Raw genomic sequence first — 27,671 nt, forward strand, 5'->3', positions numbered from 1 at the left:
TTTGTTGCTGAGCTACACCTATGGCCCTCTGCTCTGCTCCATTCTCTGCCACACAGGCCCATAAAGCACATCTAGGTGACCTGCTTCTTAAACATAAGCAACATGCCAGCTACACCTGAAATGTTGCCCTGTGTGTTGCTTTAAATAACTGCATAGTACCACACTGTGCCAAGATTCTAACCAGTTTAGTTTGAGTATTGGGTAGTTTTCTAGTTTCCATACCAGAAGGTACTACATTGAATAAATAGTGTAATAGCTATGGAAAAGCTATGTGAGTATGCTTTTTTGTTTGTTTTGTTGTTGTTGTTTGTATTGTTTTTGTTTTTGAGGCAGGGTTTCTCTATGGAGCCCTAGCTGTAGTAATATGAGCAGCGGCGGGGCTGCGTCCCCAACACCCCAGCCGCCTGCCCGGCTAGCTTTACCCGAAATAATTACACAGACACTGTATTCTTTTAATCACTGCTTGGCCCTTAGCTCTAGCCCTTACTGGCTAATTCTGATATCCCAATCAACCAATCTCTAATAATCTGTGAGCACCGGTCTTACCGGGAAGATTCTAGGTTGGAGCTTCATCGCGTGTGTCTGCCTGGGAGCGGGGCATGGCGTCTCTGCCGAGGCGTCTGCTCCCCAGAGGAGAGCTCTCGAGTCTGAGCTCATTTCCTCTTCCTCCCGGCATTCTGTTCTGTTTACTCCACCTCCCTATGTCCTAACCAATAAAAAAGGGCCAAGGCAGTTCCTTTATTAGCCAATGACCTTCCTCCATCACCTAGCCATCCTGTAACTCACTCTGTAGACCAGGCTGGCCTCGAACTCACAAAGATCCACCTATTTCTGCCTCCTGAGTGCTATGATTAAAGGTGTGTGCCACCACCACCAACCTGTGAGTGTGCTTTTCTTAGGTTAGATTTTTTTAAAGTAGGATTTGAGGACTGGAGATTTAATGCAAAACAATTGGCCACCAGCAAGTATAAGGCCCTAGGTTTGCTTCTTCGCATTCCCCCCTCAAAAAAAAAAAAACCCATGTGCAGGGTTAGAGAGGCAATTGGAATTTGGAGGCCCAGGGAATAAACGTTTATATCTTTGCGCACTCTGTATTTGTACAAAGCCTGGCCAGTTTTCCTTGGAAGACTGAGAGATGCTTCTTGACTTTACCCAGAATGCCATGAGGAAGAGCCATGTCTCTTCATGTTTGAAGGATCTCACAAGAGGTTGTCAGATCAGAAGAGAGAGAAGGCAGGAAGAAAAGTCAGACAAAGACGTGAGACTGGTGCAGAGCCGAGCACCCCTGTGTTGGCATTACTGTTCCTAGTCGTCAGTTTAGTGGGCAGCAGTGCAGCCGCCTTGCCTCAGTAAATGCTCGGCTTGTCTATGCCTGGTTTCTTCACCTGCCAAAGAGCACGTCTCATTGTGTGAGCAGTGAATAGAGATGTACGTGCGGGGTCTGTGAGCCAGACCACCCTGAGTGCACCTATCTCAACTGATCCCAGAAGCTAAGCGGCGTGGGTCTGTTAGGACTTTGGTGGGAGATTATATACGTGCAAGTTCTTGACCAGTGTGAGCTCTTGGCATTGTTACACAGTTGGTCTCCACCGACAGGTAGTAAATGTTAAAACCAAGACATGCATCTATCCTGTCCATGTTCAGATTTTCTCATCAGCATTCTCCAAATAATAAAGTATCTCCAGCGCTGGGAGAGGTGATACACACTGTAACACAGCCGCTTAGGAAGTTGAGGCAAGAGGACTGAGAGTTAGAGGCCAGCCTGAGCCACATAGCAAGTTCTGCTCCATAGTGAAATCCTATCTTTAAAAAAAAAAAACCCAACACTAATAACAACAGCAACAAAAAAACACTTTTTGTGATATTTGCATTGTAGTAAGCACTAGGGTAATTATGAAATGATTTAAAGTATGCAAGAATGTAGTCATAATATATGCAAATACCATCCTAGTTTATTTACCTTTTGTTTATTAGTCTTGCTGTGATAGCTCAAGTTGCCTTGAACTTATAATACTCCTGCCTCCACCATCTAAGTGCTGAGATTACAAGTGTATGTTATTTGCTATTACCCGGCTACCACACCATTTTAAATGAAAGGATGTTTTATATCCTAGGGAGTTTTGCAGCCAGTTTCCCATGGGGAGTGAGGAACAGTTGTATCAGTGTTTTCTCACTGCCACCATTGTGTGTCCAGACTATAAACAATCTGAGGACTAGATTGGGGCCCCATCCAAACTTCTGACCATCCTGGTGTCTGCGCTTCTTTTCCCATGTTGTTCCCTTAACCTGGGACTCCTTGTCCTTGGGTACCTCCTGCTCTTTGACTGGCTCCCTGCTGGCCTCTTTCTGGCCCTTGTGTTGATCTTGCTGAGCTCTGACCTCACTTTGTGCAATTCCTGCTAATCTCATGCTACATTTTCTTCAGTTTCTGGTCGAAATTGCCATTTTCCCCCATAAAGCCTCTTATTGCCATTAAAATGATTTGTCAATCTGAGGCTGTGGCTCAGTGTTAGAGCACTTGCCTGGCATACACAGGGTCCTGGGTTCCAGCCCCTACACACACACACATACATACACACACACACACACACACACACACACACACACACACACACACACACACACAAAACCTCCCAAGTTTGTCTTCTCACCAGTAGGAACATTTGATAGCTTTTGTTCCCCTAACCTGCCAGGCTTTACCTAACTGGGAAAGGAGTGCCTTTTGTCGTGACTAGCATTTGCTTGGGACCAGCCTGTTTGGTGCTTAACTCCTCCTGCTTATGAAGAGGGAATTATTATACTTGTTTCACACAGGAAGAAACCAAGACTCAAAGGCCTATGTGCATCAACTAGTAACACACCATGCCAATATCAGAGCTGCTGATTGCAAAGCTGCAGAGGCCTGGCCCCTGACATCTGGCTGAAGAGGCAACATCAGTTTCACTCCTGGGTTTATGTAGGATGTCCATAATCCAGAGGCAGGTGGTCCTGGGACTCTGTAGCATGAGTTCTAGTTGGTCTTAATAAATAAAAACCTAGAGTCAGATATTAGGGGGTGAAAACTGAGAGATCAGAGAAGCAGTGTAGTCAACGCTAGAGAGGCCTTTTACCTCTACCAAATCTTCAGACTAAAGGGGCGATCCTCAGACTGCATACTCATACTGACACCTCAGACTGAATCCCAGCTCCTGCCTCCTCCCACCTTATATTCATCTCTCTACCCAGCCATATCACTCTTCTCTATTGCCACCTCCCTAGGGCTGGGATTAAAAGCATGTGACTCCTATGTTGGCGGAAGCCGCTTGTTCATTTCCCAGCCACCCAGACTCCTGAAATAATCATACAGAAACTATATTATTTGCAATATGGGTTTTTTTTTGTTTTTTTGTTTTGTTTTTTTTTTTTTTTTTTTTTGGTTTTTCAAGACAGGGTTTCTCTGTGGCTTTGGAGCCTGTCCTGGAACTAGCTCTTGTAGACCAGGCTGGTCTCGAACTCACAGAGATCCGCCTGCCTCTGCCTCCCGAGTGCTGGGATTAAAGGCGGGTGCCACCACCGCCCAGTTTGCAATATGGTTTGGCCAATATCTTAAGCTTATTTCTGGCTTTCTATTAATCCATTTTTATTAATCTGTGTATTGCCATGTGGCTGTAGCTTACTGGGTAAATTTCCATACAGTGTCTATCTCTGGCGGGGCTACATGGCTTTTAGCGACTCCACCTTCTTTCTCCCAGCATTTAGTTCAGTTTTCCCACCTAGCTCTATTTTGCTAAGCCACTGGCCAGAACAGATTTATTTATTAACCAATAAAAACAACACATAGACAAAAGGACTTCCCACACCACTCCTAAGTACTGGGATTAAACATGTGAGCCACCACCACCCAGCTCTATTTTTTTTTTTCAGACTGGATCAATTTCATGTAGCCCAGGGTGACCTTGAACTCACAGAGATCTATCAGGGAAAGGTGTGTGCCACCACTGCCTGACCTCTGTGGCTAACTAGTGGCTTAGCTCTGCACTCTGATCTTCAGGCAAGCTTTGTTTGCTAGATTACTAACATAATATCACTACAGGACTCCTTCATGTTCACTGCCTGCTGCTAGTAATGTCAGTCCCAGAGTTGTGGGGAGCACTGGTGAGAAGCTAATCATCAGGAGTAGTGATGTTTGGGTTTGGTTTGAAGGAGAATAACAGAACTCAAGCAGAAAAGTCTAGAACTGAGTAATTCTGCATCCAGATATTCAGTAGGCTTTTAATGGTCAGAGGAAAATCAGGGTCCCTGGTATCTAGCTCCTTGAATCAGATTCTGGGTCAAGAGGTCCGTAGTAATTTATTCAGCCATTTACTTTCAGGGTCTGTTTGTCATGACGATGGCATGTTCATAACCTTTTGGGAGTTCCTTGTGCATGGTGAGGCAGGCCAGACCAACTTAGAGCCAGTGTTTCTCCCTCCAGAGGGCTCAGCAGTGGGTTTGCCTTTGTTCCTTTTCTTTAGGCACTGTTCCCTAGCAGTGATCAATGCCCTGGCCAACATTGCAGCCAACATTCAAGAAGAACATCTTGTGGACGAGCTGTTGATGAACCTGCTGGAACTGTTTGTGCAGCTGGGCCTGGAGGGAAAAAGAGCCAGTGAGAGGGCGAGTGAGAAGGGCCCCGCCCTGAAGGTAGGAAGAAAGAGGTTGCTGGGTTTTGAGGCATTGTCTTGGCTGAAATATGGTGCTTTCTGTGTTAAATTATTTACTTTTTAAATTTTTGATTCTGGGGCTCAAAGCCAAGATTTCACATATGCTAAGTGTGTGCTCCACCGCTGAGTTACACCCTACCACCTATTAGGTGGTTTAAGAACATCTGGAGAAAACAAGAAGAAGGAGAGTGGCTTCTTACTCAGGGTGCTGGTGGGGTAGGGAGGGGTGTGGCTTCCTCACCAGACTGCATCTGGCTTGTATCAGCTCCAGGGGCAGCGGCAGCAGCATGGGCTTCTTCCCGGCAGCTTTCTCCCTGTGTCACCATCTGGAAGCAGGTGAGGGTGTCCTGGTCTGAGCCTATGCTGAGGAACCTTACATGCTGCCATTGAAACATACGAAGGACCATCCTTTATCTGCTGTAAGACTGTTCTAGAAAGGCAGGTCCCCATGGACAGACAGAAGGCTACCTTTTAAATGTTCAAATTGATTATTTGGGGGTATTTAAGACGGGGGGGTCTCTCTTACCACATCATCTCCCCACTAACAGCAAACCTCCCATGTTTCCATTTTCATGCTCTTATTATTCCCTCCCTTTCCCTTTCCCTTTCCCTTTCCCAGTTACTACATTCAACCACTGGGGGCCAGGTATTGTCACCAGTCAGGGTCAGCCCACTTACTGTAAAGAACGAGGCTGTCAATAGTGTAGGCTTTACAGGCTCAAGACAGTTTCTGTTGCAACAGCTCCACTCTGCTATGGTAGCTGACAGCAGCTGTAGGCGTGTGCAAGAGACAGTTAATGATTACGATTAGGCCCGTGGGCTGCAAGGGCCTGGTTGCAGCTGTAGGCTTATGCAAGAGACAGGTAATGGTTAGGATTAGTCCCATGGACTGCAGGGTCCTGGCTGTTGTTCCAGGTGAGGAGGTCAAGTAAATAAGATAGAACCCTCTCCTTGGGAGGCTTTGGGGAGCACAGAGCATAGCAGTCCAGCAAGGAGCACTTTAGACTAGGCTGGTCAGAAATGCTTCGCAGAGGTGGTATCTGAGTTGACATCTTTGTGGAATCCTTCCTGTGAAAGCCTTGGTCAACGAGTAGCTGATACCAAAAACAAAACAAACGAACCTGCTTAAGATCTTGTCCATAGTTACTGGACAAGGCTGGACATGACTCAGTGGTTAAGAACATTGGCTGCTCTTCCAGTGTACCCGGGTTCAATTCCCAACACCCACATGGCAGCTCACACCTATCTGTAACTTTGGTACCAGGGGATCCAATGCCCTCATAAAGACATACATGCAGGTAAAACACCTAATGCACAACAAATAAAAATAAATAAATAAAAGAACTTGTCTATAATTCAGCCTTGTTCTTCTGACCAGTCTATCAAGATTCCCAGGCTGGTGACTTTCCGAGCTCTCAGGAGAGACTTAAGTGTCAGTAAATGGGAGAGAAGGGGTGGTGATGCAGGGAGGTACTAAACACTTGAGGAAGTGTGTTTTCTTTCCTTCCTACAAGAAATGGGCCAGTGCCCACTGACCTACTGCGATCTGTGTTCACTCCTGTTTGCTTCCTCTTGCCACACTTTCCTATGGAGTCTCAAGACTCCTGGGATTTAATGCTTATTCACAGGCTAGAAGAGCAACACCAGAATTCTATTTCTCCTAAGTACAGAGGTAGGAATCCTATTCTTTGTAGAGTAGTTACTGTTTGCCAAGTATTTATTGAAATAGAACCTTCTTGGGTAAGGAGAGTCTGTAAAAGTGAGAGGAAGACACTGGCTCGTGACTACCCATAACTGCCAGATGTGATGGTGCATGCCTTTAATCCCAGCCCTCAGGAGGTAGAGTACCAGCCACTAGCCTAGTCTGCATAGCAAGTTCTAGGCCAGCCTGTATTCAAAAATTAAAAAAAAAAAAGTTAAACTAAGACCATGGAGGGGGTTCTACTCCATTGTGTAGCTCTGAGACTTTGGGTCTTCCAGTTCAGAGCAAAGAGGACCAGTGCTTATCTGCTACAGCCCAGGAAAACCAGATTGGGATTCTGTCTGCATTCTGAACACTTCCAGGTCACAGTGGGGTCCTCAGTGCTATCTGCTATCACTGTTATAGATACAGTGCATAGTTCATTCTTCTAAAGTTTGGCACCATTGTCTACAGAGTCCAGCATGGCTTGGTCCTAAAAACCTGACTGGAGCAGTGAGGGAATAAAGAAGGGACACATATACACATAGAAGTTGAGGTCAGGGAGGCTGTGCTTTCTTTAATGGAGCACTCCTACTCAGCACCCCAGAACCTCTGTGTATTTGTTGTGTCTAGCACAGGGGAGGGTCTTTATTTATTTATTTGTTTGTTTGTTTGTTTATTTATTTATTTGGTTTTTCGAGACAGGGTTCCTCTGTAGCTTTGGAGCCTGTCCTGGAACTAGCTCTGTAGACCAGGCTGGTCTCGAACTCACAGAGATCCGCCTGCCTCTGCCTCCCGAGTGCTTTTTTTTGGTTTTTCAAAACAGGGTTCCTCTGTGGCTTTGGAGCCTGTCCTGGAACTAGCTCTGTAGACCAGGCTGGTCTCGAACTCACAGAGATCCACCTGCCTCTGCCTCCCGAGTGCTGGGATTAAAGGTGTGCGCCACCACCGCCCGGCAGGGAAGGGTCTTTATAGATGGCCATCTCAATCACTCAGGAGTAAGGGGCTGCTGCTGCACGGCGGTTGTCACAGTGTCCTCATTTGCACTGAGATGAGAGGATTTGCCACTCCCATGGGATCTGAGACGTTAGGTCCTTGACAGCTGTGCCCGAGTCAACAATACACATTTGCTCAGGGCTTCCATAGCTCCCCACAAGTGTTTGTTGCAGTTTAGCCAGATTTTTGGGCCTATTAGAGAACTTAACCATTTAATTATTAAATCTTCTGGGATTTCCTAACTTATAGAAAAGTTACAGAACTTAGTAAGCAAAAAGCCATAATCCCTCTACTTAGGTGCTTTGGCATATTTTCTCTGCTTGTGTATATTACCTAACTATAATTGAATCAGAGGGTCCTCAAAACCCTCATTTGTTTTCATTTAAAATTTCTGTCAGCACTATTCCAAGGTGAGTGATTTTTTTTCAAAAAGTTGTTTTCTTAGTGACTATGTCACACTAATGTAAATTGCACTATTTATTCAACCATAAGTTAATGTTTTATATTTGACATCTAAGTTGTCTCTGTCCACCTCTCACTGCAGCTATTCTAGGGCTAAGGGTGTGGCCCAGTGGCAGAGTACTTGTGCAGTGTGTGCAAGGCCCCAGGGTTGGTCCTCAGCACCATGTGCACAAACGTGAATTATGCAGCGTGGGGACTAGAGTTTATAGTTTAAGTGCTTAGCATGGGAAAGGCGCCAGAACCAAAGAATGTGACAGATGGGTGTCTTTATACACCTATGAATATGCCTCGTTGTTTTTCTTAGGTTAGGGAATCCTAGTCTGTACAATACTGTTGGGGTTTTTTTGTTTGTAAAAGAAATGTTTTTGCTATTTTCCTAGGCTTCCAGCAGTGCGGGGAATTTGGGGGTGCTCATTCCTGTAATTGCTGTGGTGAGTATTCACTTGTCAGATGATTTAAGTTCCAACTACTCATGTTTGAGTCAATTCCTTATAAAAATGCTTTCTAAAATCTCAGTAATTCTGCTGAGCAGAGGGCTGGAGAGATGGCTCAGTTGTTAAGAGCATTGCCTGCTCTTCCAAAGGTCCTTAGTTCAATTCCCGGCAACCACATGGTGGCTCACAACCATCTGTAATGAGGTCTGGTGCCCTCTTCTGGCCTGCAGACATACACACAGACAGAATATTGTATACATAATAAATAAATAAATATTAAAAAAAATTCTGCTGAGCAGAAAGGCTCACACTAATCCTAGCACTTGGGATACAGAGGCAAGTTGATCTCTGTGAGTTCAAGGCCAGCCTGGTCTACAGAGTGAGTTCCAAGACAGCCAGAGCTATATACCGAGACCCTGTCTTAAAAAACAAACAACAATGACAATAAGTAAATAAATAAATGGAATGCCAGTAACTCGATAGATGGTTGTTTCAGTCACCAACAACTTTGAATGACAACCTACAGGGATAACTCTGTGATCTACAGAGTTCCAGGACAGCCAGAGCTATATACCGAGACACTGTCTCAAAAAACAAACAAACAAACAACAATAAATAAATAAATAAATAATGGGATCCCAGTAACTCTATAGATGGTTGTTTCAGTCACCAACAACTTTGAGTGACAACCTATAGGGATAACTCTGTCTGTGCCCAGACTTCCTCACTCCAGTTCCTTTTGCATGGCACTGAGGTCTGGCCCTGCTTATTCTGCATCATGCCCTGTCCTTCACTGCTGCTTTGTCTCCTTCCTTGGCTTTCTCCTGTGAGAAGGGGGCTGCTTCCTGATTAGATACAGCTGTGCTAGAGAGCCCATCGTTATCCAGTCCTGTTTTATGCTGTGTCCACTGCTCTGCAAAAAATAAGAAGTTTATATAAAAATAATAAAGATAAGGTCTTATGGTGTAACTTTGGTTGGGCTGGAACTCATTCTGTAGACCAGGCTGACTTCAAACTCACAGAGATCCGCCTGCCTCTGCCTCCTGGGTGTTGGGATTAAAGGTGTGCGCCACTACACTTAGTTTCTGCAAATAACCTCTGTGAAGGTTTTCCGCACTCTTAGTCATTCCCCGGAGCAGTCCTGGGGCCTTGTGTTCTCATGTTTTTATCCCTCTCTTGTTCTCGCCTCATGTCGTGCCATAGTTCAGGTCTTAAAAGTGTGAGCGCTGAGGGTGCTAAGGACAAGATAGTTGGACAGGCAAGTGGAGGGGTATGTGTCCGGGCGATGGGGGTCTTGCTATGTAGCCTGGGGTAGTCTAGAACTCTCTGAGTACTCCAGGCTAGCCTTGAACTTGGCAGGTCTGCCTCAGCCTTTCAGGTACTAAGATTGCAGGCATACACCATATCAGATTTATCTCTCCTCATCGTAGTGAAGTGGTTCGTGTGCTTATCTTGGGTGTTCTTTAAACCTTGGGATATCTAGGCAGGTTATTATTATTGTTCTTTAATAGTAAAAATTCATACATTTTGTGTAGTATCTCACATATACATAGGCCATCTTTTTACCTACACACTCGTTTACTGACCGTTCCCCCTGTGAGTTTATGTTGATAGTGAATGAAGACTATGTCTGTACTAGGACATTTCATCCCATGAGGATGCTTAAGGAAGCAGTGCAATGAACCCTAAGGGTGCATGTTCCTCCTGAACACCTTAACACCTTGGGACTTGCCATCACTGGTTCTCACTGCTCTTACAGATTTACACAGGGGCTGGAGAGATGCCCAGTGGTTAAGAGCACTTGTTACTCTTCCAGAGGAGCTGGGTTTAATTTTAAAAACCCACATGGTGTGGCTCACAACCATCTGAACTTAAGTTCTAGGGGATCTGACACCCTTTCCTGACCTCCATGGTACTAGGCACACACATGGTGCAAAGATATATATGTAGGCAAAACATCCATACACATTTTAAACAAAAATAAAAACAAAACAGATTTTTAGGATTGCAAGAGCCGTTCTATAATGGTATTTCCCCTACTGACTATTTTTTTTTAAAACAAATTCTCCCACTTTGTCATTAATGTTATCCAACATACAATCATGTTTTGAAGTGTCTTTGTGGACTGAAGGCTTACTCAATAATAGGGTTTAGTTGGTACATGCAAGGCTCTGGGTTAGACTACCTGCAGCAGAAGTCAAGCTGTGGCTCTATGCATGCTCTCACACGTACGCCTTCTGTTTGGCCTAGAGAGAAAGGTGAGGAGCATGAAGCCCCGGTGGGTACTTTCTCAGCCTGTTGAAAAGAAGTCAGCAAAGCCCATAGGTATACAGGAGTGCTGGGAGTAAAGGCATGAGCTACCACCACCTGGCTGAATATTATCACTTCTAATTGGGGTTAAGAAAAAGGTTTCAGGACTAGAGAGATGGCTCAGTGGTTAAGAGCACTGGTTGCTCTTCCAGAGGTCCTGAGTTGTGGTCCCAGCACCCACAACCATCTGTAATGAGATCTGGTGCCCTCTTCTGGCACGCAGGCAGAACACTGTATACATAATAAATAAATAAATAAATCTTTAAAAAAAAGAAAAGAAAGAAAAGACAGAGATTCAGTGTAGATTTCAGAATGGTGTTAAAAGAGGAGACACAGAGATATAGCCAGGCATCCAGGCACACACTTAATGGCAAAAGAACATGCCCAAAGCTGGGTGTGGGCTTCCTGGAGACTTGTATTTTTAACAAAAGTTAATGGTTATATTACGGGGGAGGAAACAAATATTTGATCTACTTGCTCAACAGAGAGCCAAAGGATCATGAGTTTTTACATTTGCTTTTTAGTGACCTCTTGTACCTTTTGAAAGAAATTGATTTCCAAAGGTGGTGTGGGGTTTTTTGTTTTCTTTATGTGTTTCTTTAATATTTAATGTTTTGTACTGTTTTGTTGTTACTTGTTTTTCAAAGAGAAATCCATACTCTGTTTTAGACTTTTAATGATTCAAAAGGGCTGGTTAATTTGAAGCAAAAGGCTTGGCTCTTGCTCTTTAATGCATCTGTCAGCACCCAGGAACCTCCTGAAACTGGAGCGCTCCAGTTGCTGTGAAGCTGGGTCATGTGGTTGTGGGATCCCTTCCTGCTTAGTTAGGTGATCTTTATCTTCTAACTTTGCAAACTTATTTTTTTCATTGCTTTTGCTGCTATATAGCCCACACTTAAGCATTTTGAAGACTGTCTGTCACTTAGACACCTCATATACTCAGAATATAGTGGCTGATTAAGATGTACCATCTTCCCAGGAAATATTCCTGTGTCTCACTGAGAGCGGGTTCATCTTCACCTCAGGTAGTTTTTTTTCCTTTTTTTTTTTTTTTTTGTTTTTTTCGAGACAGGGTTTCTCTGTGGCTTTGGAGCCTATCCTAGAACTAGCTCTATAGACCACGCTGGTCTCGAACTCCCAGAGATCTGCCTGCCTCTGCCTCCTGAGTGCTGGGATTAAAGGCCTGCGCCACCATCGCCCGGCACCTCAGGTAGTTTTTGTGGACTTAGATAGGTTATACCTTTTCTATGCACTTTTGCAAGTTTTATACTTCTTTTCTACAAAAATACATCTGTATTCATGTGTGTCTCATGAAAAGACTGTCCAGAGCCTCTAAGTTCGGAGCCCCTTGGTAAGGTTCTTAGACTAGACAAGAAATGCTTATCCCTGGTCTAGACCTTGTCTGGGTATTACCACCTCACAACGACCCTGTGAGACCACTGCTGCTTTTATTTGCATTTTACAAGTAAGCACAGTGAGGTATAAAACCTGCTCAACATCTCATAGCTGTTAGGCATAGGGTTTGCGTCCAGGAAGCTTGCCCCAGAGCCTGTGCTATAGTTAGTCCTCTCCTGCTTTGAGAAACGGCAGGCTAGTGTATTTAAGAGGGACTGTAGGGATTCTAAGTAAATGGAAGTAATTAGGGACCCTGGAGATGAGAGGATCCCACCTGTGCAGGAGCCTGGAGCAACCTAGGCCACATATGGCTGAGGTAGGGATGGGAAGTGAGACCGTGGAGTTTTCTGGGAAAATGACACATGACAAAGGCTAAAGATATGAAGTAGGGGGTGGTGTTTGTTTTGAGACAGGATTTCACCTTATAGTCCTGGCTCTAACTTGTAGGTTTAACCAATCCTCCTAACCTCAACCTCTGAAATAACTAGGATTACAGGGACATATCCACCCATCTTTTTAGGGCACAATTTTGAAATAACTGCAATTAGAAATGTAAGGAGTTGAGAAAAAATACCAGCAAGATAAAATATATAAAACAAACAGCAGAAAAGAACAGTGTTAAAACAAATTGGAGGGGGAAAGTGATGGGCCATCATCATTCAGGCTTCACCAAGAACTGAAAAGATGCAGTGGGGAGATTTTGCCTCAGTCCTGTCCTGTCTTATTCTCAATAGAATGCTGGTCCAGGTGTAAGATAGTTAGCAAGGAGTCCAGGCCCTGGAGCCTTCCTACCTGGGGTTGGATCTAGGTCTCATCAAGTTACTCTTCTGTAAGTTGCCATTGCTTCCTCAACCGTCAAGAGGAGGTGGTGATAATGTGACCTCCAAAACCAGCAGCATCGAGCATATAGTATGTACATTACACACTATTTCATACATTACACTAGAAGTAGCATGATCCTCTCAGCTGTTCCTATTGCTATTATTGTTTCATGTGGTCAGAGTACTCTGTAACCAGACCCTCAAGTCCAGCAAGCCTAGCCTTGGACCCCAGCCCCACCTTGTAGCTGTATTTTGTGCATGTTTTAGAACCCTTCCAACTCTTGCATTGTTGGGAAATAAAACTTCTTCCTCTAAGGTGTGGGATTTACAGTTAGTTAGCACAAAGCTTGTGGCTGCTGCTCCTGTTACAGCTTCCAGTCTCCCCACCGAAAGCACATCTTGGCCCATGCCTTCTGAGCAGCCTTTGGAGCGCTGTGAATGGTACCAAGTCGTATTCCTTGGATGTTGCCAACTTTATCAGACCAGACCTGCTGCAGGGCTACATCTGAGAGATGAAAGTTAAAGCATGCACCTCATATAGACACTAGAGCATCTTGTCTCAGGTCTCCCATCAGACTGGTACCAAGGACTCAGCCACACACCTCTTTATCCAAAACTAGTCACTGCATAACACTTGAGTGACTTTCTGTCCACCTTTGTCTTTCTTAAGGGTGTTTTCCAACTTGCCCCTTGTTATTTGAGGTGCAAAATAATAGACTTATACTGGGTGTTATGGCACATGGCGTTAGGGATCCCAGCACTAGAAGGCAGAAGTAGGCAGATCTTTATGCAATCAAGACCAGCTTGGTCTACCTAGCAAGTTCCAGTCCAGCCAAGGCTACATAGTGAAACACCACCACCCTCCTTTTAAAAAGATAATTGTAACAGATACACAGTAAATATAGCTGTTTATTTATCTCTAGAATGGATCTGTAACCTTGTGTACACACCTAGGTAACCATGAGGCAGCGGGAGAGGAGATGGTCACATGAATTTAGGAGGTTGGGCCTTGAATTAAGTCTCAGCATCTCAGGTGTGTTGATGTTATTTTTCCACTGGGCAGGAGTTGTACTGCTTGGGCATCCTCCCTGGAAGGGGTGAAACCTCCTGAATAGCATTTAGATGGGGGCTGGTTGAGTTTTCTCTTTTTAACCTTGAATGATAACATTGATGAAGCTACCTGCAGAGAAAGTATCACATACACCCTGGCAGTTTGCTCATAGGGGCCAGGAGTGGGGGCTGAGGCAGTACATATGTTGCTAAGACCTCTGGGGAACAGCAGTACATATGTTGCTAAGACCTCTGGGGAACTCTAGTTAGCACATTAACTTCTGTGATCTTGTAGTGTTGTTTGCTGTGTCAGCTTCTTAGTCCCTGGTAACTTTCTTCTCCTATGTGGGCCTTAAATTCAGATATTATCATAAACCACATAAGTTAACATATCAAAATATCTCTGTCCTCTTTGTTAGACTGAGAACAGAGTTACAGAGTGTCCCCAAACTACACCAGGTGCCCATACCACCACCGTTAAGACCTGGTGGGGTTGGCCACTCTCCCCATGAAGAGCAGGCAGCTGGTTCGGTGCTCATATACTAAAAACAGGAAAGGACGGTCAACGGTGAACCGGACTTGGGTAGACAGCGGCATGAACCCCACCGTGGTTACAGCTGCAGCTTGCGTGCCCTCTTCATTCACCGTGATGGTACTTTGGTGCTTAAACTGTGTAAAAGCAGAAAGGAAAGGTATCAGTGGTGCAGGTTGTCATGAGAGGTGGGGATGGAGTGGGATGGAGCACCTGATTAAGACTCATCATCAGGCCGGGCAGTGGCACACGCCTTTAATCCCAGCACTTGGGAGGCAGAGGCAGGCCTCTGTCAGTTTGAGGCCAGCCTGGTTTACAAGAGCTAGTTTCAGGACAGCTAAGGCTGTTACACAGAGAAACCCTGTCTTGTGGGGGGAAAAAAAGACTCATCATCAGAGAAAAGTTCCAGAGACCTTACATAAGACACAAATCACATCTAGTCAAAATGACCCTTAAATGGTTTTTGAGCACATGGTAATGGTGGCAAGAGTCTCCGTCACATCATATATACTTACCTTTAAACAGTGGAACTACATTGTATTGGCCATGTCCAGAGGCTGAGAGGCTTGGGAGCCAAAATAGCCACCCAGCCCCCTGTATCTTTAAAGTTTGGGTCACAGGCCTACCAGGAGGTTGGAGAAAGAGGCAGCAACAGTGCCAGGCAGGATTTGGGAACTAATACACAAGAGGGAGCCATTACCAGATCAATGGTGATCCTCTGGTCTGAGATGCCTGACATGTTGCCATTCTTGCTGAACAGCTTTGTGATTCCCATGGACTTAAGCACCTCCACCAGGTTGTAGTTCTTCTCAAGTTTAAACTTGGGCAGAAGTACCTCTCGAGTTCTAGTTGGAAAAGAAGGGCGCCAATTTTATGGATACAAATGACAAAATAATTACATTTCCCCTGCTAAATTGAATTGGCCTGCAGTGAAGTGTATTTACCACAGAACTAACATAGCATCTCTTGACATTTAAAATGTATATATTGGTACTGTCAGTCGAGGGTTGGGAAAAGCCATCCACCATAGGTCCAGTCACAGCCCTTATATCAATGAGTGTCACAGACACAGACTCCGGTACCAGGGAACACTGCACCTGTACAATGTCCAGAGTTTTTGTTCTCATCGTTCTGTAAGCAGCATAGTAGAAATGTCTTAGGTATAACAAGGAAGGCAGAGGTGACTTTGTGGGGGCAGGATGCACAGGATATCGATAGGTGTTAGACCATTTTATATGTAAGAAACATGAAGGCCTTGGATCTGACTGAAGCATAAAGGGACAGGCAAAGGGAGGGAAATAGGAAAGATGCTAAACAGAGCCAACCAGGGAGGGCAAACTGCGATCAGCTAGAATCTAGCCAGGCTCCTCGTGTTAGGAGTCCACAGGGAGGGAGAGAGTGAGGGGATGGACATGCTGTGCTGGACGAGGGACAGAACTCAGGGTGGCTTGGCCTCACTGACTTCAGAGAGGATGCCACCAAAGAGAAGGATGGTACAGGAAGTAAGTACAGAAGGGACATTTTTTTTTTTTTTTTTTGGTTTTTCGAGACAGGGTTTCTCTGTGGCTTTGGAGCCTGTCCTGGAACTAGCTCTGTAGACCAGGCTGGTCTCGAACTCACAGAGATCCGCCTGCCTCTGCCTCCCGAGTGCTGGGATTAAAGGCGTGCGCCACCATCGCCCGGCCTTCAGAAGGGACATTTTTAAGGAAATCCACAGGGCTTAATATCATCATATACCTGAGAAATCTACCTTCCTCCAAGAATAGACTTCTAAGGTTTTCTATTTTAGGGTTTTTATTTTGCTTTAATTTTTATTATACTTATTTACATATTTTATGCATGCATGCATATTGCCCAGGGTATGTGTTATGTGTATAGAGGTCAGAAAAGGACAGCTTTCAGGTGTCTCTTCTCTCCTTCCACCATGTGGGTCCCAGGAATTGAACTCAGGTAGTTAGGCTTGGCAGTAAGCACCTTTACCTACTGATCCATCTCGCTGGCTTGTGGTTTTGAAACAGGGTCTCACCCTTCCTGACCCTGTACTCATGATTTCCTGCCTCAGCTTCCCCATTGCTGGATTACAGGGGTGTACTACTGTACCCAGCAATATTTTCAGTGCTGGATTACAGGGGTGCACTACTGTACCCAGCAGTATTTTCACTTTTGCTGTATTTTTTTTATTTCTTGACCAACAGATTTCACATCTTATTATGAGTCTAACCAGTAATTATCTAGTAACACAGAAATATATCCCATTTCTCTAGATTTTTTGCCATTATCCAATAACTTCAAGTGTTTAACATCAGTAGTTTCGACTATAAATAATAAATAAAGATCAAAGAATATCATGAGTGACAAGTCTTAAGTGAGTTAAAAAGAACTTGCGATTTCCTGGCAGAAAAGGAGAGTGATATCTGTGCTGGGAGCCTCTTACATTCTAGGCACTGAGAGCAGGGGCTGGGGGTGGGAGCAGTCAACCCACTGCTGTGTTTACTGCTCCCCTTGAGTCCTGATAAGTAATATGGTTAGTTGCACCTTGGGGTTGACTGCACTGGGGCTCAGAGCCACACGTGTGGTATAGTAAGTAGATGGAGGCTGTTCCTAAGATGACCTGAAGCTACCTGCCCCTGCCTTCTGAGACAGTTTTGTGACTTTCTCATCAGTGCTCCCACTGAACAAGAAATTCAGGCTGAAATAAGCAAGGCCTGTGTGGCAATTTTTGGGTTCTTTTGCGAACTTCCTTTAAAAACAAACAAACAAACAAAAACTGGTGAAACTGACGTAGGGAGGTCACACTCCTGACGCTGGAGAAACTGAGTAGGGAGGTCACACTCCTGACGCTGGAGAAACTGAGTGGGGAGGTCACACTCCTGACACTGGAGAAACTGAGTGGGGAGGTCACACTCCTGACGCTGGAGAAACTGAGTGGGGAGGTCACACTCCTGACGCTGGAGAAACTGAGTGGGGAGGTCACACTCCTGACACTGGAGAAACTGAGTGGGGAGGTCACACTCCTGACGCTGGAGAAACTGAGTGGGGAGGTCACACTCCTGACGCTGGAGAAACTGAGTGGGGAGGTCACACTCCTGACGCTGGAGAAACTGAGTGGGGAGGTCACACTCCTGACGCTGGAGAAACTGAGTGGGGAGGTCACACTCCTGACGCTGGAGAAACTGAGTGGGGAGGTCACACTCCTGACGCTGGAGAAACTGAGTGGGGAGGTCACACTCCTGACGCTGGAGAAACTGAGTGGGGAGGTCACACTCCTGACGCTGGAGAAACTGAGTGGGGAGGTCACACTCCTGACGCTGGAGAAACTGAGTGGGGAGGTCACACTCCTGACGCTGGAGAAACTGAGTGGGGAGGTCACACTCCTGACACTGGAGAAACTGAGTGGGGAGGTCACACTCCTGACGCTGGAGAAACTGAGTGGGGAGGTCACACTCCTGACGCTGGAGAAACTGAGTGGGGAGGTCACACTCCTGACGCTGGAGAAACTGAGTGGGGAGGTCACACTCCTGACGCTGGAGAAACTGAGTGGGGAGGTCACACTCCTGACACTGGAGAAACTGAGTAGGGAGGTCACACTCCTGACGCTGGAGAAACTGAGTAGGGAGGTCACACTCCTGACGCTGGAGAAACTGAGTGGGGAGGTCACACTCCTGACGCTGGAGAAACTGAGTGGGGAGGTCACACTCCTGACGCTGGAGAAACTGACGTAGGGAGGTCACACTCCTGACACTGGAGAAACTGAGTGGGGAGGTCACACTCCTGACGCTGGAGAAACTGACGTAGGGAGGTCACACTCCTGACGCTGGAGAAACTGACGTAGGGAGGTCACACTCCTGACACTGGTCAGGTGATAAGGAAGGAGGGCCACTGCCCCTTTTAGGCCCATCTGCACTACAGAGTGAAACCCTGACTCAGAAGAGAAGGAGGGAGGGACAGAGGGAGGGGATAAAAATTAGCCATGGCTTCAGTACTCTTAGATACCCCAGCCTGAGAAAGCAAAAGAACAAATGACCTGAAGTACCTGTTTGTCATGCTTTTTTGCCATCTCTCTACTACCTGGGGCGTCAGCTGTGCTTCAAGAGTCTTCATTCCTGAGAGCTTGCGTGGGATCACAATTAGCATGCTGACGTCCCCTACATACTCCAACTGGAGAATGTCACAGTCCAGCTCCTGGTCATTTGCCGCAAGGAAGTTCCCTTTAGTCTGCATCATGGAGACTTTAACTACCTCTCGCTCATTGAGCCGGAAATTGTGGTTGTGTGTCATTTCCACTGGGAATTTATTCACCCAAGTTCCTGTGAAGTCAAAAGGAATGTCCCTTCAGAATGTGGCCTTTGCTCTTGAACATGTGCCCTTGGAAGGCTCTCTAGAACTAACACCCAGAGTCTTTTTTTTTTTTTAAAAATATTTATTTATTTATTTTGTATACAATATTCTATCTGTGTGTATGTCTGCAGGCCAGAAGAGGGCACCAGACCTCTTTACAGATGGTTGTGAGCCACCATGTGGTTGCTGGGAATTGAACTCAGGACCTTTGGAAGAGCAGGCAATGCTCTTAACCACTGAGCCATCTCTCCAGCCCAACACCCAGAGTCTTAACAAGAAAAATTTACTTATTTGTCCCTGACAGATATTTAGTTCGCCTAGGCCTGTAATCTAATTATTTGGAAGGTGAGTAACCCTTTGAGCCCTCACACTATGGTTCTCTAGCATTTGGCAGGACACGAATCTGATAGAGTGATGTCCTCAGGGTCTTCCATGTTGGCTTGGTATAGAGCTATTATTCAGAAATAAATCTTAGCTCCAAGATACTCATCATTAATGTTGGTAACTAGTTCCAACAGGCCACATGCCAGGCATAAGCGCATTTCTTGTATTACCTCATTTCCAGCTCCTAGAAGCTATATGAAATACATGGTTTAAATTTCCACGCATACTTTTAGATAAGGTAGCAGAGACACAATGAAGTAAGGTAACTTGTTCAAGGTTTCCATCTGGTATATAGAGCAGCTGCATTGAGAAAACCAGGGATCTCTGGAGGAAGTTTAAACAGCAGACAGCTCTGGCCTGCTTATAGTTGCCCTTCAGCTGCTACCTCCAAGTCAGCCACACCCAGGGTTTCTAAACCAAATCATTCTGTATAGTGTTGGGGACTGTCTGTGCTCTGAGACTTTAACAGCATTCTTAGGCTCTCCCAGTGCGATACCAGCTTTAGTTGTGATAGTCACTAGTGCCTGCAGACACCGCTCCAGACCCATTGGAAATCACTGCTCTGCCAGCCGCTATGAGAAGAAGCACTAACAAAGCAGTTATAGCACAGAGTTAAGTTAAGAGATTTGGGGATTAGAAACAAAATTATACTTATGAAATTTTCTAACCTTTAAAGTGCATCCTTCTCAGCTAGCACTCCAAAGGCAGAGGCAGGCCAAGGCAGGCGGTGAGTTCAAGGCCAGCCTGGTCTACAGAGTGAGTTCCAGGACAGCTAGGGCTGCACAGAGAAACCCTGTCTCAAAAAACAAATAGCTGAGCAGTGGTGGCGCACGCCTTTAATCCCAGCACTGGGAGGCAGAGGCAGGAGGACCTCTGAGTTCAAGCCCAACCTGGTCTATAGAGTTCCATGACATGCTCCATAGCTACTGGGAAAAAGCCAACAGCAAAACAAAACAAAACAAATAAACAAAAATATGCCCCCTCTGATCCCTAACAGAGTCCAGTCAGTGTTCCAACACATCCGGGAAAAGCACTTTGGCACCTCAGTGTACTGTGGATTAGTTACTTAAGAGATGATATGATCATGTCTAGTCTGTCCCGTATTCCCACCTGCTCTAGTGCAGACAGCACAGCCTCTTGGTTCAGAATTTCAAGTATGACTGATTAGTGTCGAGACTGTGGGCAACCAGCCGACTGTGAACACTGAGGGCATTCCCACCAGCCTGTTCTGAAGCCATTCCCAAGCAGAGCCTGATCACTTGTGAAAATAAACATTACCTGCAATATCATACATACTCCTCGTCATATTGAACTATGCTGTATACCCTCCTTCAAGTTCATTGTGCTCTTCCTGTTTACAGGACTGAGTGCTGCATTGCTTCCATTCTCTGCGCCCTGTCAGAGGAGGGCTGACCCTCCCATGAAGACAGGGGTCACACAAATGAGGAGGGGTGAAACTACCATTTAGACTCTTGTTTGCTCAGTTCCAAAACTTGTACTTAGAACCAATAATGGAAAAGAACATTATATTTTCATCATAAATATGTACTATATGTTTGAATATCTGCCTGTGGTCACGGCTTGTTAGAGATTTAGCCTTTAGCAGTACCCTCCTTGAAACTTGATTTGCTGTGCCTGGCTCTGGAAGGAAGTCTGGGGGTTAGATCTCAGCACTCCCAAGCCCCCTGAAGTCTTGGCCTCTGTAGTGCTGCTTAGCAGCCCAGCCTGGCAGGATTCCTATTTTTGCAGAGCTGGGAAAGTTCCTGTCCTCCAAATCCCCGAGCAGCACAACCACTGGGGTGAACAAATAGGAAGTGTAGGCTTTCCAGCACCTATGCCTTTACCAGTGTCCTGAACTCAGTGATGACAAAGAAATGTGGCTACAGTACTGCCGTTAGCTGTGGTGCTAAGCCATCCCTGTGACTGCCTTCAGCTTAAGTGAGGTACAAGTTTATTTTGATCAGATTCCAAAAGAGGTTTGGATTTTGCCTGTAGCCCCAGCATTGTAGGAATTAAAGCAGGAGGGTCTTGAATTCTAGGTCATCCTGTCTACATAGCAAGACCCTTTTTAAAAAAATACTTTTTGAGTTGGGTCTTATTATATAGATACACACAGATGTGCTTGAGTTGGGTCTTATTGTGTAGACACATACATGTGCTTGAGTTGGGTCTTATTGTATAGATTCACACAGATATGCTTGAGTTGGGTCTTATTGTGTAGATACACACATGCACATGTACATTTGTGTTGAGTGGGAGATAGTGCACTCTTTAAAAGTGCTTTCATGCCTGGCCGCTAAGAGTTGCTGGAGAACCATTATTTAGAACTAGAAAGATGGTCCAGCCAAAGATGTCTGCTGCCAGTCCTGCCGATTGGTTTCCATCACAGAGACTACAGTATAGAGGGGAGAGAACTGACTGTCTCAAAGGGCAAAAAAACAAAAGAGGAACAAAATTAATGCAAAAGTCCCCTAAGAGGAACAAAATTAATGCAAAAGTCCCCTGAGAGAGCTGGTTGTGGTGGCACATGCCCTTGATCCTAGCAGGCCAGCCTAGTCTACACAGCAGGTTCTAGATTAGCCAAGTCTATATAGGGGGACCCTGTCTCAGAAAACAAAAAGTACCCTGAGAAGAAGTTGTGTTTCTAGGAATTATTGTAGCTGAACAGTTTCCAGACGTATTTCTCTAGCTTTTTGTCTGTATTTTTACTCACTGATAATTGGGAAGGAAAACGAAGAAATCTTAATCCACACTGGCCAAATACTTAAAAACTTGAGGGGGGGGCTTATATTATTTCTTCCAATTATTAAATCACCAGTTTTTAATTAATTAACTAAAATAAATAAATCATCAGAGATAGCTCACAGAGATCCATCCTGAACACTGCCCTACAGTCTGTACTCTTGGGGCATCTTTTTTTTGGGAGGGGGTGATTTTTGGTTTTTCAAGACAGAGTTCCTCTGTGTCGCCCTGGCTGTCCTGGAACTCACTTTGTAGACCAGGCTGGCCTCCAACTCACTGAGGTTGCTGGGATTAAAGGCTTGCGCCGCCTTGGGGCATTTTACCTCTATGTTTTGCTGGATTTGTCTGTAAAAAAGGATCCTGATAACTCTTAACACCACAATCCCTACCACATAGAAATCCAGTGAGTGTAAAATGATAGGCTGTTAATATTAATAATAGCTACCACTCATTGTGTTCTTCCCTGCCCCTGAGTCGGCCAAGTGTCTTATTTTCCATCATAAATTACAGCTAACATACAGTTCTTGGTCTTTTTGTGTACCAGACAGCTGTGTTGTGGGTTTCCTTTGGAAATCATAAAACTGCTTCTTACCTTTGAAGTAGATGCAGTTCAGAATCATCATCTGAGTAGCAGAATCTATATTCTCCAGAGCTTCTTTTATGAGGCCCTTGGTGAGCTTAAAAATGTGGTTGTTTGCCTTTGATATGAAGGCAGGATCTGAGAAGTCAGCCACCTGGGCCTCGGCAAAGTAAAACTCTCTCATACCAGCTTTGAAGTCCTCCTGGATGGGAAACTGCTTCTGAATATAAAGGTCATTAACTGACTGGAGCGTGTACCCAAAGTTCCTCCTGAACAGGCGATGGGTCAGCTTCCGAAAGAGATTGTGAATGGTGGCAATCTCATACTTGCTGCTAGCATTGACAAAGTCTTTAAAGTGTAGAACTGAGTGTACTTCCTCATGGGTCTCTCCCCTCAAGCCTAAGGAAAGCATCCCCATAGCAGTAGAAATGCCAACAGGTGCAATGAAGATGTTATCAGAAGTGGTAGCCTGGTCCTTCAGGACTCGGTAAAGGTTGAAGGCAAACTTTGCATTGAGGATATTAAGACGCTGGATCCGACTCTTGCCTTGGAAAAGCTGCAGGATATTCCCATCACTTGATTCTGCGTCTGTCGGGGAAACTGCATCAATGATGTAAATGTAGTCGTCGTCTTCACTGAGTAGCTTCTCCAGGTCCAGGTAGTCCTCCTCCTCCTCCCCCTCTGGAATCCAGTCATTGGTGACTGTGTTTTCTTTGTGGAAGTTAGCAGGCAGGAAGGACATGCTCATGTTTTCTTTACCTAGCTGCTCAGAAAGGCCTTGGCTCCCAACACACACAGTCATGATGGCGGAAAGAAGAAGAGGGTAGAATGGAGGCTTCATCTTTGCAGAGCTAAAGCTGGTATAGAAAACAGACAACAGTGAGAGCAGCCTGGCTCCATCCTGCTGGAGCATCCAGAAAGAGGCCTGTCACAGCACCAGTTCTTACACCAGCTTAGGATGCTAAACTTTAAGAGACTCTGATAAGAAATAAACATACAACTAGTGTTAAAGTTTTGTGTGTTTCATACATCTCCTGGGATCTGTGAGCCCCTAGACCAGTGGTTCTCAACCTTCCTAATACTGCGACCCTTTAATACAGTTCCTCAGGCTGTGACCACAACCATGAAATGATTTCATCGGTGCATCATAACTGTAATTGTGCTACTGCTGTGAGTTATGAATATCTGATATGCAGGGTTGAGAACTCCTGCCCTAGATGAAAATTTTTTTCTACTTTAATTTTTTTAGAACTTTTTGTATTTGTTTGTTTATTTATTTGTGTGGGTGGGCAGGTTTGCCATATTACATTTGTGGAGGTCATATGACAACTTTTAGAAGTCACTCCTTCTACCTTGTGGGTCCCAGGGATTGAACTCGGGTCATCAGCCTTAGTAGCAGGCACCTTTCCCTGCTGAACCATCTCATCAACCCAATTTTTATTATTATTTTTATGTGTGTGTACAGACACACATGTAAACATGCATGCTACAGTCAGATGTTTGGGTGGAGATTGTTTTCTCCTTCCACCTTATGTGAGTTCTGGAGAACAAACTCTGGTAGCCATGTTTGCCCAACAAACACCTTTACCTGCTGAGCTGAGAATCCTGACCTGAGATCCCTTCTTTAAGTTAAGTTTGAGATTTGGAACCTAGCAGGACCCCCTTAGGACCTACTAAAGGATTGTGGCTGGGGACCCGTGTCTCCTGGCACTCTGAGAGGCTAACAGCTTATGTGACTGACTGTAGGAGAACTTTGCTGTCAGAAGAAAAACATCTTTCTTCTTCCAGCTTCCCATCTCACTGTGCAGACAGGGTGGGGGTGGGTAACATCAGAGGCTCACCCTTCCTAAAGGTCTGTAGACAAGCGAGATCTCTTGTATAGACCCTCTTCTTGTCCTTGTCTGCACAGCCCTTGCCTTGTCCCCAAGGAGGCTGTGACATGTCAAATCCGATTTTTCTGTCCAGTGGCTTTGATTTGGTTTTTCATATCTCAGTTATTAAGTAGGTAGATGACCTGTCTTTTGTTGCTCCCCTATCTCACCAGCTAAGTGTATCTTCCTAGGAAAAAGATCTGTTTGGTGTCTGTGACCATTTCCTTGTTTAGAATATCTGTTGCCAGTCTAGATCAAATAAGAGTTACTGGCGCTAAGTATTTGAACTTGTTAGATCTGAAGACAGTTAAGGACTAGCTGTGCAGTTGCCCAACTTGAAATACTCCTGCCATTTTAATCTGTTATGAGATGTAGCCTTCTTTTGCTACTACTAAGAGATGGCAGTGGTCTGATTTAGGGATGTAGCTAAATGTTAACTACTCTCACCCACACTGCATGGACCAGGGCTCAATCCCTAGTGCCAAAATTGATGGATGGTAGGTAATGATGACTAGAGAATGACTAGCCTTGAGCAGGTAAAGCTCCAGCTCCCTGATGTCAAGCTCTGCCTTGCTTGCTCAGAGTGCCAGGACACTCAAAACTACCTACTCTAGGGAGCAACTGTTGCCATCTTTGTCCTTAGGGCCTATGCCCTAGAATATGGTTAAAATTAGCATTTCCAGCATTTTTAGTCATAACTGAGGAACTTTTTTTAAAAATGCATTATGTATCTCAGGCTAGTTGAAAACCCCATTTAGCCGAGGGTGACCTTACATTTCTGATCCTTTGCCTCCACCTCCTTAGTTCTAGGTCTGTGCTACCAAACCTGTTCCATACAGTACCGAGGATGAAACAGGGTTTGTCAGCACTAGTCCGGCACTCTGCCAACTGAACTACATCCAACCAGGAGACTTCTGATTGCTTATTTTGGAGAGTCACATGGTTTCTGACTTTGATTTGTTTTGTTTTGTTTTTTTGGTTTTTCGAGACAGGGTTTCTCTGTGGTTTTGGAGCCTGTCCTGGAACTAGCTCTTGTAGACCAGGCTGGTCTCGAACTCCCACCCGGCTGGTTTCTGACTTTGAATATGTCTGGTCTTTTCTGATCCTCTTCAGTGTTTTGCTGAGATTGGTGGCTACATAGTCCGCACACGTGGAACAGTTTCTAGAAATGGAGTCTAATGTATGTAGTCAAATAGAACTGGACCTAGTTTCAAGATAGAATCAGGCATGAACAGGAAGCTCATAGTTAAAGAAGAGCAGGGCTAGAGAGGTGGCTCAGCAGTGTGCTTCTTGCTCTTCAGAGGAATGAAAGACTCAGTCAGATCCCAGCCCTCAAGTTGGGTGGCTCACACCCATCTCTAACTCTAGATCCATAGAATTCTGATACCTTCTGGCCATCTGTACACATTGGCACACACTTAAACAGGCAAATGCATAAACACAAATAAAAATAAATCTTTACAAAAAAAAGAAAAAAACCAGAAGCAACTTAATGGAAGTCTTTTGTATGATTATACTTAAAAGTATCCTGAGCTCGGCCAGGCAGTGGTGGTGCACACCTTTAATCCCAGCACTCAGGAGGCAGAGGCAGGCAGATCTCTGTGAGTTCAAGGCCAGCCTGGTCTACAAGAGCTAGTTCCAGGACAGGCCCCAAAGCTACAGAGAAACCCTGTCTCAAAAAACAAAACAAAACAAAGTATCCTCAGCTAAAAGAGTAATTAGTAATAAAAATGTTAAAGATCAAAGCAGAAGCCAACTTGAGTGTGGGCTTGGGAGTCCCAGCCATGCAGTAAAGATCTTCATCCTATCCTGGTACTCAGGGTACTCCTGGAAGACTGTTTGGTTTGGTGTATGGGGTTAAGCATCATGTACCCTGTTCCTGCATTGTATGTTCAAAAGCTGTAAGCCATAATTTCCATTATTCTCTTACTAGCAAAAGAAGAAAAATGTAAGGGTATTTTTTATGCATTGAAAAATTAGAGCTCTAACAGGTAACTTTCTATTTTTTTCTGGTCAGTTTCATTACAGCATTTAAAAACACCTCTAAATTGTATATACATTCAAATTACTATCTTTGAATTAAAGTATTATAGTTTTAAGATAAATCATCAAAACTTTGTTTTCATAGGAACATCATTTAGCAATTTTTATGAGGTACATGGAGTAGATCTGGCCTTTTTGGTCATGTGTCATAGAGAACAGCCTCTCCAGCCTTGATGTCTCCAGATCCAGACCAGAACAAACAGGAAGGGAGAAAAGTAGTTGCCAGTAATATGGAAAGGTTTTTTTGATATAGGGTTTCTCTGTGTAGCCCTGGCTATCCTGGAACTTGCTCCTATAGACCAGGCTGGCCTCAGACTCATAGAGCTCTACTTGCCTCTGCCTCCCAAGTGCTGGGAAACCTTTTTATGTTAAAATAACTTCAAACTTACAGAAGAACTAAGGACAGAGTAGGAGAGCAGCTGGCACCCCTTTACTGTCACTGGATTTTACATGTATGTGTGAGATGTGGTGTGTGTATGTATCAGCATCTACAAGTATTTTCTGAGCCTTTTCAAGTTAGATCTCTTAACATTTCTCTAACCTTTAATAATGCTTGGGGAAACGTCCTAAGAACAAGGCTATTCTCATACTTACTCATTAGACAGTTATCTAATTTGAAAAGAAATTTTTTCTATTTTGCCCTCCGGTGATAGGTATACAGGGCTGCAAGCCCATCGTCTGGCCTCAACCCCTCAAGTGCTGGTGTTCAGCCTTATGCCACCATGCCCAACTTCCAGCTTACAGAACCAAAGATCTAATTCTCTTGTCTCTATAATTCCAGTTCCAGTTTGGTCAGTTGTGCCACTGGTACAGCTGATAGAATTTTATACTGGACTTTAAAAGTAAGACTGCTTTCTTTTTTTTCCAGTAAAGGAATCAGTTTCCTACCTTGAAATATTAAAAACAAAAAAATATAATTGGAAAAAAATGTTAGAAACCCAGCTTACCTGTGTGCCTCTGAGCAGCGGCGTTACAGAGATGAAATCAGGAAGGGCCACCAGCAGGGTTCAGCATGAACTTTGGTGCTGGGCTGTTGTGTATTTTCCAAAGCAAATATGCCCCAATTCAAACACTACTCAACTAGCTCTGTCAGCAGAAAACCTTTCAACTATGTCTTTGATCACTGCCTGGTGACAAGCTGCTTCCAACCTACAGTTCCTCTGTCGCTGAGGTTTTGGATGTTAACTCTCAGCATGTCTGCAGGATATCTTGCTGAAGCTAAGCATATTTGTTCAGTGTTCTGGGAGCAGAATTGCTGCAGGGGTCCAATACTCTATGGCCCCCAAAGGTACCTGCTTGCACACGGTGCATATAAATGCAATGCCACACACATAAGCATAAATAATCTTT

General features: G+C 44.8%; 2 protein-coding genes across 2 annotated transcripts in view; one reads left to right on the plus strand and one right to left on the minus strand.

Annotated features, from left to right (window-relative positions):
* The window catches only part of Pi4ka (phosphatidylinositol 4-kinase alpha), a 128,891-nt gene that overhangs the window by 49,657 nt on the left and 51,563 nt on the right, over positions 1-27,671 (plus strand). The window contains exons 18-19 of the mRNA XM_075970228.1: positions 4,494-4,662; positions 8,202-8,252. Coding sequence (XP_075826343.1) covers positions 4,494-4,662; positions 8,202-8,252 — 220 coding nt within the window. The remainder of the gene's footprint in view (positions 1-4,493; positions 4,663-8,201; positions 8,253-27,671) is intronic.
* Positions 13,673-27,348, minus strand: Serpind1 (serpin family D member 1). Its single transcript, XM_075970243.1, has 5 exons — positions 27,269-27,348; positions 22,420-23,264; positions 18,397-18,670; positions 15,064-15,208; positions 13,673-14,500 (listed from the first exon to the last, which is right to left on the minus strand). Exons 2-5 carry the CDS (start codon positions 23,246-23,248, stop codon positions 14,309-14,311), a joined length of 1,440 nt encoding a protein of 479 aa, XP_075826358.1. The 5' UTR covers positions 23,249-23,264; positions 27,269-27,348; the 3' UTR covers positions 13,673-14,308.

Source organism: Microtus pennsylvanicus, chromosome 1 (assembly GCF_037038515.1).
Source record: "Microtus pennsylvanicus isolate mMicPen1 chromosome 1, mMicPen1.hap1, whole genome shotgun sequence".
Lineage (NCBI taxonomy): Eukaryota > Metazoa > Chordata > Mammalia > Rodentia > Cricetidae > Microtus > Microtus pennsylvanicus.

What these genes read in the sequence shown, in the direction of transcription:
- Serpind1 (XM_075970243.1), bottom strand. Translation starts at nt 23,248, where the DNA reads ATGAAGCCTCCATTCTACCCTCTTCTTCTTTCCGCCATCATGACTGTG. An exon ending in GAACTGCATCTACTTCAAAG is followed by an intron (nt 18,671 to 22,419) that starts GTAAGAAGCAGT and finishes TTGACTTCACAG; the next exon opens with GAACTTGGGTGAATAAATTC. An exon ending in CAAAAAAGCATGACAAACAG is followed by an intron (nt 15,209 to 18,396) that starts GTACTTCAGGTC and finishes TTTTCCAACTAG; the next exon opens with AACTCGAGAGGTACTTCTGC.